This window comes from Oncorhynchus masou, chromosome 28 (assembly GCF_036934945.1).
Source record: "Oncorhynchus masou masou isolate Uvic2021 chromosome 28, UVic_Omas_1.1, whole genome shotgun sequence".
NCBI classification, from domain to species: Eukaryota; Metazoa; Chordata; class Actinopteri; order Salmoniformes; family Salmonidae; genus Oncorhynchus; species Oncorhynchus masou.
In genome coordinates this window covers 42,461,398-42,474,248 of record NC_088239.1, presented here as the reverse complement: position 1 = coordinate 42,474,248, position 12,851 = coordinate 42,461,398, and the positions used below count along the sequence as shown (strand labels likewise).

General features: G+C 43.6%; 1 protein-coding gene across 4 annotated transcripts in view; it reads left to right on the top strand.

The window, feature by feature from the left end:
- Nucleotides 1-12,851, top strand: part of LOC135517606 (tyrosine-protein kinase JAK2-like) — a 71,946-nt gene that overhangs the window by 50,036 nt on the left and 9,059 nt on the right. For 3 of the 4 annotated variants that reach the window (XM_064942070.1, XM_064942067.1, XM_064942071.1), the window contains 7 exons: nt 5,181-5,338; nt 5,421-5,532; nt 5,762-5,951; nt 6,915-7,036; nt 7,282-7,416; nt 9,629-9,716; nt 12,566-12,693. In XM_064942070.1, coding sequence (XP_064798142.1) covers nt 5,181-5,338; nt 5,421-5,532; nt 5,762-5,951; nt 6,915-7,036; nt 7,282-7,416; nt 9,629-9,716; nt 12,566-12,693 — 933 coding nt within the window. The remainder of the gene's footprint in view (nt 1-5,180; nt 5,339-5,420; nt 5,533-5,761; nt 5,952-6,914; nt 7,037-7,281; nt 7,417-9,628; nt 9,717-12,565; nt 12,694-12,851) is intronic. The other variant, XM_064942069.1, reaches the window with a different exon arrangement.

Below are 12,851 nucleotides of genomic sequence, written 5' to 3'. Positions count from 1 at the left end.
CATTCAAAGGCACTTTAATCTTTTGTCTTTTCCATTCACCCTCTAAATGGCACTAATACACAATCCATGTCTCAGTTAACTCGAGGCTTAAAAATCCTTCTCTAATCTGTCCCCTCCCTTTCACCTACACTGATTTGAAATGGATTTAACAAGTGACATCAATAATAGATCATAGCTTTCACCTGAATTTATCTGGTCGGTCTATGTCATGGAAAGATTTGTACACTCAGTTTATAAACTCAGCAAAAAAAGAAATGTCTCTTTTTCAGGACCCTGTCCTTAAAAGATAATTTGTAAAAATCCAAATAACTTCACAGATCTTTATTGTAAAGGGTTTAAACACTGTTTCCCATGCTTGTTATAAACAATTTATGAACATGCACCTGTGGAACGGTCGTTAAGACACTAACAGCTTATAGACAGTAGGCAATTAAGGTCACAGTTATGAAAACGTAGGACACTAAAGAGAAAGGTGCCCAGGGTCCTTGCTCATCTGTGTGAACGTGCCTTAGGCATGCTGCAAGGTGGCATGAGGACTGCAGATGTGGCCAGAGAAATAAATGGCAATGCCCGTACTGTGAGACGCCTTAGACAGTGCTACAGAGAGACAGGACAGCTGATCGTTCTCGCAGTGGCAGACCACGTGTAACAACACCTGCACAGGATCGGTACATCCGAACATCACACCTGCTGGTCAGGTACAGGATGACAACAACAACTGCCCGAGTTACACCAGGAACGCACAATCCCTCCATCAGTGTTCAGACTGTCCGCAATAGGCTGAGAGAAGCTGGACTGAGGGCTTGTAGGCCTGTTTGGTGAGGACCTGCCTTACATCACCGGCAACAACGTCGCCTACGGGCACAAATCCACCGTCGCTGGACCAGACAGGACTGGCAAAAAGTGCTCTTCACTGACGAGTCACTTTTGTCTCGGATTCGCATTTATCGTTGAAGGAATGAGCGTTACACCGAGGCCTGTACTCTGGAGCAGGATCGATTTGGAGGTGGAGGGTTCGTCATGGTCTGGGGCGGCGTGTCACAGCATCATCGGACTGAGCTTGTTGTCATTGCAGGAAATCTCAACGCTGTGCATTACAGGGAAGACATCCTCCTCCCTCATGTGGTACCCTTCCTGCAGGCTCCTCCTGACATGACCCTGCAGCATGACAGTGCCACCAGCCATACTGCTCGTTCTGTGTGTGATTTCCTGCAAGACAGGAATGTCAGTGTTCTGCCATGGCCAGGGAAGAGCCCAGATCTCAATCCCATTGAGCACCTCTGGGACCTGTTGGATCAGAGGGTGAGGGCGAGGGCCATTCCTTGGTGGAAGAGTGGCGTAACATCTCACAGCAAGAACTGGCAAATCAGGTGCAGTCCATGAGGAGGAGATGCACTGCAGTACTTCGTATCTGGTGTGGCCACCAGCTGCAATGACTGTTACTTTTGGTTTTGACCCCCCCTTTTTGTTCAGGGACACATTATTCTTTCTCTCTTAGTCACATGTCTATGGAACTTGATCAGTTTGTCTCAGTTGTTGAATCTTATGTTCACACACATATTTACACATGTTAAGTTTGCTTAAAATAAACGCAGTTGACAGTGAGAGGACGTTTTTTGCTGTTTATTACCCTACAGCCACTTGTACACCTTGTATGTGTGGAAGAGTTTCTTGGGTCAGCGTGGCGGAGGTGACGTTGCCTACCCTCACCACCTGGGATCTGCCCGTCAGGAAGTCCAGGATCCAGTTGCAGAGGGAGGTGTTCCGGTGTCCTAAGCTTGGTGACGAGCTTGGAAGGGACAATAATGTTCATCGCAGAGCTGTAGTCAATGAACAGCATTCTCACATAGGTGTTCCTCTTTTCTAGGTGGGTTTTGGGCCGTGTGAAGTGCAATTGAGATTGTGTCTTCTATTGATCCGTTGGGGGGGTTGCAAATTGGAGTGGCTCTAGGGTGTCTGGGATGAGGGTGTTGATGTGTGCCATAATCAGCCTCTTTAAGTACTTCATGATTACAGATGTGAGTTCTGCAGGGCGGTAGTCATTGTGGCATGAAGCCTTAAGTGTTCTTGGGACCAGGAATGATGGTGGTCATCTTGAAACATGGGGATTACAGACTGGCACAAGGAGAGGTTGAAAATTACCGTAGATATCCCTTCCAGCTGTTCTGCGCATTCTCTGAGAATGTGCCCTGGAATACCGTTGAGCCACACAGCCTTGTGGGTGTTGACTAGGACTGTGGTGGTAATTACATTTTGTCAGCCAGTTATCATCTTATGGTAATTTACCGTTAATTAACAAACACATTCAGCATCTCCAGGCCTCCATGCATACAAGCTGCTCATCTGCGCACTTGGAACATTTACATATTTAAAACGTTCTAATAAATCAATGTAATATATACCATCACAATAAATTCATTATTTTAGGCAGGTCTAAAGAAACATAATATAAAGAAAATGTGTTTCAGAAGAACCGGATATGAGTTGGCCTACTGTATGTTATCTTGCTATGCGCCATGCCATAGGCTGTAGGCTTGTTCATTTAGCAGACATGATATGCTTATGTCCCGTGCCAAATCTATGATTGTATAGTAAGAAAAATATAATTGAGGTTGGCGAGATAAAATGTGAAGGATATTTTTCCCATTCCGAAGCGGCTATGTTGAGCATAAATGTGATCATTTGAAACCGGTCCTATAGGCTATCGACTTTAGTCGTGAATGATGCAAGTCTTAGAATGTCTTACAAATCAGAACGTATAGGGGCTGCATAGTGCAACTATAGGCTATTGATGCGTTTGAGAAAGTAGCCCAAAAAAGTTGCGCTCTGTTCTTCAAGTGATCATATTTTCGCCCGTCGGACTTTTCCAGGGCCGGCACCAGAACGAATCATTTGGGCAGCATTTGATTTCTATCGGAGGGACCCCCCACCACGGGACCTCTTGTGTGCGCTAATTTTGTTATTGGGTGTCATAATGAAGACCATAAGCAGCGCGTGAGTTTCAAGTTTAGGGAAGCTTACAATTTCTCCTAACATTTCTACCTACTGTATCTGTGTGCCAGTTATGATTCGTGGAACAATTTGATTTCAATAATATCATTGTTTCTCAACATTATTGTCACGTGGTTAATCATAATCTAATTAAAATGTTATAAATCTAAAAAATCAAATTCAACTAATGCAGGAGCAATCAGTCTTTGCCATATGAACACATTGATACGCGGCTAAAGGAATTATTAGGGTGTGAAACTCAGAGAGCCTACAATGCAGCAGTAGGCCTTTAACTTCCATCGTCAACTAAGTAAAATACATCGGCCTAAAGCTGACAAATAAAAACAGGAAATCTCCAGATTAAAATCTAGGTTCTTTCAATCACATTAATCTTTCTACTCCTCCTGTTTGCCTCCCTTTCATTCTGACCTGTCTTGAGCTATCGCTAGTGAAGTGCAGCTATGTATCAACTGAGCAGGTTGGCGTGCTCACGCGCAGAGAAACCACACACATGCTCATTGCTCGCATGGAGCACTCCAAACAAAAGGCAATGAAAAAAATTGACAAAACACCTAAAATGATGGTTATGAAATTAACCAAAACTTGTTTCTCACAAGTGTAGCAGGTGGTGAACTCTGCATTCAAAGTTTCCTCTCTGGGAATGAGAACGGTAAATTACTGTAGTACATGCAATAACATAAATGAATGTAACCAAATGACGGGGATTAACAGGGAAATTTACTAGGCCTACGGGTGTCTTGGAAATTCAGTACTGAGAGAGATGTCATTGTTTCAAACAATCATCTCTTTATTTAATATCAATTAATTATTGCGATAATGAAACCGTCAACCCAACAGTCTTGAATAAACAATCAAAGGGAAAACAATTCACACAATGAAACAATGAATGTGCAAGAATAGGCGGGAGAGAGCGAAGCACATTCTGGAGAGCAGTGCTTGCATTCTGGAGAGCAGTGCTTGCATTCTGGAGAGGGAAGGCCATATATTTGCCACACACCCCTCCCCTTGTCTCAATTTTATTATACTCAAGACACATTATCTAAACACATGTTAGATGCTTTTCACTGACAGCCGCAAACAATAATCAGCTAGGCCTATTGCCACACGCACTGCCCAAATTGCGGGCTTCCCAAATAGGCATAGGCCTATGAGCTTGTGATTTTTAAAACAACCCACAGCTATTTTGTTTCAAAGAAGATTATGATCCTCTGTGTCTAAGTCAAGCTCTCTGATAAAGTATTTGGAATGATTTTATTTAGACAGAAGTAATTATATGCTTTAGGGGAAGTCCGCATCTGAACAGTGCACTATGCACCCACCAACTTTCCTTTCTAATTCGAAAGTGGCTGAAACCAGAGATCTGTATATAATGATGAAATACGCATGTCTCCATCCTAGCAATGTGAGTCGTCGTCCCAAAGGCAGGAGTGCAGGCGACAATCTTAGGTGTGCATATTACAGTATGCCCATAGAAACGCATTGGGCTTATTCGGGGAAGATTTTTGCAAGAGGGAACCCTCTCGCTTCGCCTCTTCCTCTCTGCTGAAACTAGCGAGCGAAACAGCGCCCCTCTCTTACTATATGTAGCCCATGTGTCGGAAGCTGTCTGGACATATAAAAGTATGACATGCTATACACCTTTTGTCCAGACAGCATCAGATACATGGTCTACACATACTGAGACAGAGTGAATGGAGGCTGCTTTTCCACAGTTTAAAAAAACAAAATTTTTTATTTGTATTTTTTTCGTCATGCTGGGTAGGCTACTCCAGTTATTTCAATCCACACATCAACCACTGTTCGAGGAGCATGAAGCCTCACGATGCGGGACGGTTGATATTTCGCCCAAACGCTGTATGCCTCGGGCTCTCCAAGCCTGTTTCTGCAGCTACCCAGTGTGGTGGTGAATACGGTTACCACAAACAGCCCAAGTGTTGACCGGATTAATTACGTCGGCCTTGTCAGGTTGCTGGTTCATATCTGGCTCAAAGGAACAACGAGGCCTTTTCCGTTAGAAAAGCATGTCAGAGTACTGACCCAAACCTCTCTTTTCCTCCATCTTCTTTAAACTGTCTCTCTCCTCTCTCTCTCTCTCTTGCTCTCTCCTCTCTCTCGCTCTCTGCTCTCTCGCTCTCTTGCTCTCTCTCTCTCTCTCCCCTACTACACAGGAGCTGGAGTTCCGTTCCCTGTCCGAGGCTCTGTCCTTTGTGTCCTTGGTGGATGGCTACTACCGGCTCATAGCAGACTCCCACCACTACCTGTGTAAAGAGACGGCGCCCCCTAAGCTGCTGGAGGCCATTCAGAGCTACTGTCACGGCCCGGTTTCGTAAGTCAAGTGTATATGGGTACGCTCACGCTCACACTCGACCATGACTGAACCCATCTGTCCTCCACATCTCTGTCCTCAGGATGGAGTTTGCGACCAGTAAGCTGCGACGGTCTGGGAATCATAAGGGTCTGTACATCCTCCGCAGCAGCCCTAAGGACTACAACAAATACTTCCTGACCTTTGTAGTGGGGGTGAGTACAATGCATGATACTGGTGCTGTGTGACCTGATGGATTGAGTGGCCCCAGAGTCCCCTAACCCACTGCTCTAACTTTAAAACTAGAACTATTCATGTTTAGTCCAGAACAGACTTATGGTAGCCTTTCTCCTCATGTGTACATTTTATAACCTTACTGTCAAAAGTGTATGTCTGTCTCTGTGTGTATCTGTCTTTAACCTGTTCCCCCTCTCTTCTCTGAAGCAGAGTGACAGCCTGGTGGAGTTTAAGCACTGCCAGATAGTGAAGACAGACCAGGGAGAGTACGTCCTCTCTGGGGCTAAGAAGAGCTTCAGCTCTCTAAGGGAGCTGCTCCACTGCTACCAGAAGGAGGCGCTGCGCTCTGACGGATACATCTTCAAGTTCACCAAGTGCTGCCCACCAAAGGCTAAAGGTGAGAGGTCAGGGGATAAGTAGCAGCAATGGGTCATAGCTGTGTTTTTGTGTTTATAACAATAACAAAAACTGTCCTACTTGATTTCATTGACCAATGTTAGCAATTTGGGGAAACGTTTGGGCTCGCTCTCCAGCCACACTTGACTCTCGATCTATATTCTCACAGGAGTTTAATAAACAAATAATGCACTATCCTTCAAAAGGAGACGTGACAGACGGATCGAGGAAAGGATGAACGCAGCAAAGTACAGAGAGATCCTTGATGAAAACCTGCTCCAGAGCACTCAGGACCTCGGACTGGGGAGAAGGTTCACCTTCCATCAGGGCAACGATCCTAATACTGAATACTTTCCAAAGTGCGATTTATATGAACTGATTCTAATAAGATTTCATGTTGCTAAAATGCTGTCGGTTCCACTTTGAATGCAACTATGGTTAACGCACAGAAGTTATTTTCAAAGAGATGGCTAACAGCAAGCGCTGCAACACAAAACACAGTTCCGCTCACCAGATGATGATAATTTGAAACTTCTTGTTCAAAGTTATTCTTGAAAGGAAGAAGCTAACAAATTAGCAACAACATCGTCTTTGATACCTGCTGCAACCGCTGCAAACTAGCCAACAACAAAAGCTAGCTAGACTGTGGGAAAACTACTGTTCGCTGTTGCGCAGTGACCTGTTTCCATACGTTTTTGTAAAAACGGTCCCACCCATTAAGTCGAAATGTGACTGGTGACATTTAGTCTTGAATTGGACTTGCATTTTTCTGGTCTTGGCTCGGTCTCGGACCTCTTGTCCCCCTCCCGGACTTGACTCACATACAATAACAAAATGTATGTACCCCACTAGCTGCGTTCTACCCTATATTCACAGGTTACTTAAGGAGTTACGGGGGAGACGAAGACAATCTCTTTATATACCCCTAACTCTACATCTTCATCTCTGTCCCATCTTTCTGCAGACAAGTCTAACCTGTTGGTCTGCAGGGGTAACCAGGGTGCTGAGGTGCCGCTCTCCCCCTCCCTCCACAGACACATTAGCCAGATGGTGTTCCACAAGATACGCAAGGAGGACCTTGTCATCGTAAGATACCTCTCTCAAACACTCTTTTTCTACCTATCCGTATTCCTCCTCACTCATTACTAAAAATTAATAGCTCTGGTCAATTATGTTCAGAGCAGAGGCCACTGGGTTCTGTACAAAACACACACACACACACACACGTACAAAAAATACTTCTGAAGAGGCAATTATTGGGTAGGTTGGGGGTAGTAACAGACCTGCCACTTAAGCACCAGGGAATTGATTGTGTTCCCTGTGTGTTACAGAAAGATAGTCTGGGTCAGGGAACGTTCACTAAGATCTTCTGTGGCGTGAGGAAGGAGCTTGGGGACTATGGAGAGATTCACCAGATGGACGTCATTGTCAAGATCCTGGACAAGGCCCATCGCAACTACTCCGAGGTTAGTTAAAAAAATGACTCTCACATCGGTAAGAGATTCATCTTAACTTATTCTTTGATTGAAATCAATGCATGAAAAAGTGAAAACTCCATTTAAATCCAAGTTAGGATATGACCCTAAGAGAGCTGTAGTGTTCAGGAGCTAGTCTTGATTTGACTTGAATACAAGTCTGCATCCGTTTTTGAAAGCAGTGGTGTAAAGTACTGAGATAAAAATGCTTTAAAGTACTACTTACAGTTGAAGTCGGAAGTTTACATACACTTAGGTTGGAGTCATTCAAACTCGTTTTTCAACAACTCCACACATTTCTTGTTAACAAACTAGTTTTGGAAAGTCGGTTAGGACATCTACTTTGTGCATGACACACGTAATTTTTCCAACAATTGTTTACAGGCAGATTATTTCACTTATAATTCCCTATCACAATTCCAGTGGGCCAGAAGTTTACATACACTAAGTTGACTGTGCCTTTAAACAGCTTGGAAAATTCCAGAAAATTATGTCATGGCTTTAGAAGCTTCTGATAGGCTAATTGACATAATTTGAGTCAATTGGAGGTGTACCTGTGGATGTATTTCAATGCCTTACCTTCAAACTCAGTGCCTCTTTGCTTGATATCATGGGAAAATCAAAAGAACTCAGCCAAGACCTCAGAAAAACAATTGTAGACCTCCACAAGTCTGGTTCATCCTTGGGAGCAATGTCCAAATGAAGGAAGGTTCCACGTTCATCTGTACAAACAATAGTACGCAAGTATTAACACCATGGGACCACACAGACGTCATACCGCTCAGGAAGGAGATGCGTTCTGTCTCCTGGAGATGAACGTCCTTTGGTGCGAAAAGTGCAAATCAATCCCAGAACAACAGCAAAGGACCTTGTGAAGATGCTGGAGGAAACTGCTATATCCACAGTAAAATGAGTCCTATATCGACATAACCTGAAAGGCTGCTCAGCAAGGAAGAAGCCACTGCTCCAAAACTGCCATAAAACAGCCAGACTGCGGTTTGCAACTGCACATGGGGACAAAGATCGTACTTTTTGGAGAAATGTCCTCTGGTCTGATGAAACAAAAATAGAACTGTTTGGCCATAATGACCATCGTTATGTTTGGAGGAAAAAGGGGGAGGATTGCAAGCCGAAGAACACCAATCCCAACCGTGAAGTACGGGGGTGGCAGCATCATGTTGTGGAGGTGCTTTGCTGCTGGAGGGACTGGTGCACTTCACAAAATAGATGGCATCATGAGGCAGGAAAATTATGTGGATATATTGAAGCAACATCTCAAGACATCAGTCAGGAAGTTAAAGCTTGGTCGCAAATGAGTCTTCCAAATGGACAATGACCCCAAGCATACTTCCAAAGTGGTGGCAAAATGGCTTAACGACAACAGTCAAGGTGTCACAAAGCCCTGACCTCAATCCCATAGAGAATTTGTGAGCAGAACTGTGATGAAAGACATAAAAGCTGAAATAAATCATTCTCTCTACTATTATTCTGACATTTCACATTCTTAAAATAAAGTGGTGATCATAACTGACCTAAAACAGGGAATTTTTACTAGGATTAAATGGCAGGAATTGTGAAAAACTGAGTTTAAATGTGTATGTAAACTTCTGACTTCAACTGTAAGTAGTTTTTTGGTATCTGTACTTTACTATTTATATTTTTGCCTATTTTTCTTCATTACATTCCTAAAGAAAATAAAGGACTTTTCACTCAGTTCATTTCCCCTGACACGTACTCGTTACACAGGAAAATTGTCCAATTTACACACTTATCAAGAGAACATCCCAGGTCATCCCTACTGCCTCTGATCTGGTGGACTCACTAACACACACATGCTTCATTTAGCTAATTATGTCTGAGTGTGGCCCTGGCTAAAGAAAAAAAGAAAATTGTGCACAATGGTTTGCTTAATTTAAGTAATTTGATATTATTTTTACATTTTCTTTTGGTACTTAAGTATTTTTTAGCAATTTAATTTACTTTTGATATATTTCAAACCAAATACTTTTAGACTTTTACTCAAGTAGTATTTTACTGGCCGACTTTTACTTGAGTCCTTTTCTATTAAGGTATCTTTACCTTTACTCAAGTATGACAATTGGGTACTTTTCCTACCACTGTTGAAAGGGACCGGAAAATGTCGTTTTGCAAATGGAATTTGTTCATTTACTATGTTTGCATTTTCAATTGTGTCTCTCACCAGTCGTTCTTTGAAGCCGCCAGTATGATGAGCCAGCTGTCCCATAAGCACATGCTCCTCAACTATGGCGTGTGTGTCTGCGGGGAGGAAAGTAAGTGACATCCCACAATTCAGTTATTCTGTTCCTCTCGCCTTTTCCTCTGATAGCCTACCTCTCCCTCCCAACCATAGCCCCTGAACTCTCCCTACTTCCCTGCCCTGTCTACAACACTGTTGACCTTTGTCTGTCTCTGCAGTCAGTGTCGTCTGTCTGAGGATCAGTGAAGGTGTCTATTATGATGGGATATGGGTGTTTTTCTAATGGAGTCCTGCTGAGGCAGGATTGAACACAACAGGGTCATGTTCATTAGGGCACGTAACAGAACACGAAAAGGTGTTTTTTTATTGGACAAGTCCAGGTAGTCCCTCCCTTTTTTTCCAGTTTTCTTCCATTTGGTGTCTAATGAACATGACCCTGGCCACATGGTCCGTGTTCTCTGTGGGTTAGCATCAGGGCCAGCATTGGTCACCACACTGTCTGCCTGGACTAAAAGGCTTACAGTAGCTGTGACCTGTGACTACTGAATAGACTGATGCCCTGGGTTAATCCTATGATGTAATGACTGGAGCAGGCAGCTAATACATCAAGTGCTGGCACAGCATATGAAGCAGGCCTTGCTCTATACACGGTGTGTACAAACCATTAACAACACCTACCTTATGTTATTTTTAGTATTACATTGTTATTGATTACTGCATTGTCGGGTTTAGTGCTTGAAAGAAAGGCATTTCACTGTACTTGGGCATGTGACATTAATACTTAAAACCTAAGGATAGAAATGATGGCCTTTTTCACATTCTGTGGCATAAGAAACCCTTCCACATATACAAGGTGTACAATAAGTGTCTGTAGGACACTATAAACTGAGTGTACAGTCGTGGCCAAAAGTTTTGAGAATGACACAAATATACATTTTCACAAAGTCTGCTGCCTCAGTTTGTATGATGGCAATTTGCATATACTCCAGAATGTTATGAAGAGTGATCAGATGAATTGCAATTATTTGCGAAGTCCCTCTTTGACATGCAAATGAACTGAATCCCCCCAAAACATTTCCACTGCATTTAAGCCCTGCCACAAAAGGACCAGCTGACATCATGTCAGTGACCCTCTCGTTAAAACACAGGTGTGAGTGTTGACGAGGACAAGGCTGGAGATCACTCTGTCATGCTGATTGAGTTTGAATAACAGACTGTAATCTTCAAAAGGAGGGTGGTGCTTGGAATCATTGTTCTTCCTCTGTCAACCATGGTTACCTGCAAGGAAACACGTGCTGTCATCATTGCTTTGCACAAAAAGGGCTTCACAGGCAAGGATATTCCTGCCAGTAAGATTGCACCTAAATCAACCATTTATCGGATCATCAAGAACTTCAAAGAGAGCGGTTCAATTGTTGTGAAGAAGAATGTCCAGCAAGCACCAGGACCATCTCCTAAAGTTGATTCAGCTGCGGGATCGGGGCACCACCAGTACAGAGCTTGCTCAGGAATGGCAGTAGGCAGGTGTGAGTGCATCTGCACGCACAGCGAGGCGAAGACTTTTGGAGGATGGCCTGGTGTCAAGAAGGGCAGCAAAGAAGCCACTTCTCTCCAGGAAAAACATCAGGGACAGACTGATATTCTGCAAAAGGTACAGGGATTGGACTGCTGAGGACTGGGGTAAAGTCATTTTCTCTGATGAATCCCCTTTCCGATTGTTTGGGACATCCGGAAAAAAGCTTGTCCGGAGAAGACAAGGTGAGCGCTACAATCAGTCCTGTGTCATGCCATCAGTAAAGCATCCTGAGACCATTCAGAATGGTACCAACACATCCTCCGAGAGCAACTTCTCCCAACCATCCAGGAACAGTTTGGTGACGAACAATGTCTTTTCCAGCATGATGGAGCACCTTGTCATAAGGCAAAAGTGATAACTAAGTGGTTCGGGGAACAAAACAGGAAACTCCCCAGACCTTAATCCCACTGAGAACTTGTGGTCATTCCTCAAGAGGCGGGTGGACAAACAAAAACCCACAAATTCTGACCATCTCCAAGCATTGATTATGCAAGAATGGGCTGCCCTAAGTCAGGATGTGGCCCAGAAGTTAATTGACTACATACCAGGGCGGATTGCAGAGGTCTTGAAAAAGAAGGGTCAACACTGCAAATATTGTCTCTTTGCATCAACTTCATGTAATTGTCAATAAAAGCCTTGACACTTATGAAATGCTTGTAATTATACTTCAGTATTCCATAGTAACATCTGACAAAAATATCTAAAGACATTGAGGCAGCAAACTTTGTGAAAATTAATATTTGTCATTCTCAAAACTTTTGGCCACGACTGTACAAAACATTAAGAACACGTGCTCTTTCCATGACATCGACCGACCAGGTGAAATCGATATCCTTATTGATGTCACTTGTTAACTCCACTTCAATCAGTATAGATGAAGGGGAGAAGACAGGTTAAAGAAGGCGTTTTAAGCCTTGAGACATTTGAGACGTGGATTGTGTATTTGTGCAATTCAGAGGGTGAGTGGGCCTTTGAATGGTGTATGGTAGTAGGTACCAGGCGCACCGGTTTGAGTCAAGAAGTTTAACGCTGCTAGGTTTTTCCACGATCAACAGTTTCCCGTGTGTGTTAATGGTCCACCATCCAACCAACTTGACACAACTGTGGGAAGCATTGGAGTCAACATGGGCCAGCATCCCTGTGGGTAGATAGAGATGGAGATTGGATGCTTTTACCCAACAGTCCTTATTAACCATTAGAAGCTTGGAAGTGGCTTGCCCTCATCGCGGCAATATGGAGTTCTACGGCAGTTTGAAGTCCCCTTTTTGTACAATTTGGCACGTATCACTGTATTGTGCTGCGGTAGTACAGCTGTGATTGTTGAATTATAATCCGTTGCTTTTCAGACATGATGGTGCAGGAGTATGTGAAGCTTGGCTCCCTGGATACATACCTGAAGAAGAATAAGAGCTCTGTGAACATCACCTGGAAGCTAGAGGTGGCCAAGCAGCTAGCCTGGGCTATGCATTACCTGGTACGACCAATCCAATCAGTTATAGAGTAACACATTTAAGAAGTGTCATTGCCACATACACCACATAGGTGACCTAGTAAGACCCTAATCATCATCTCCTAGAAGAACCTCCAGGGTTCACACACACACAAAATGTATGCAATCACTGTAAATCGCTT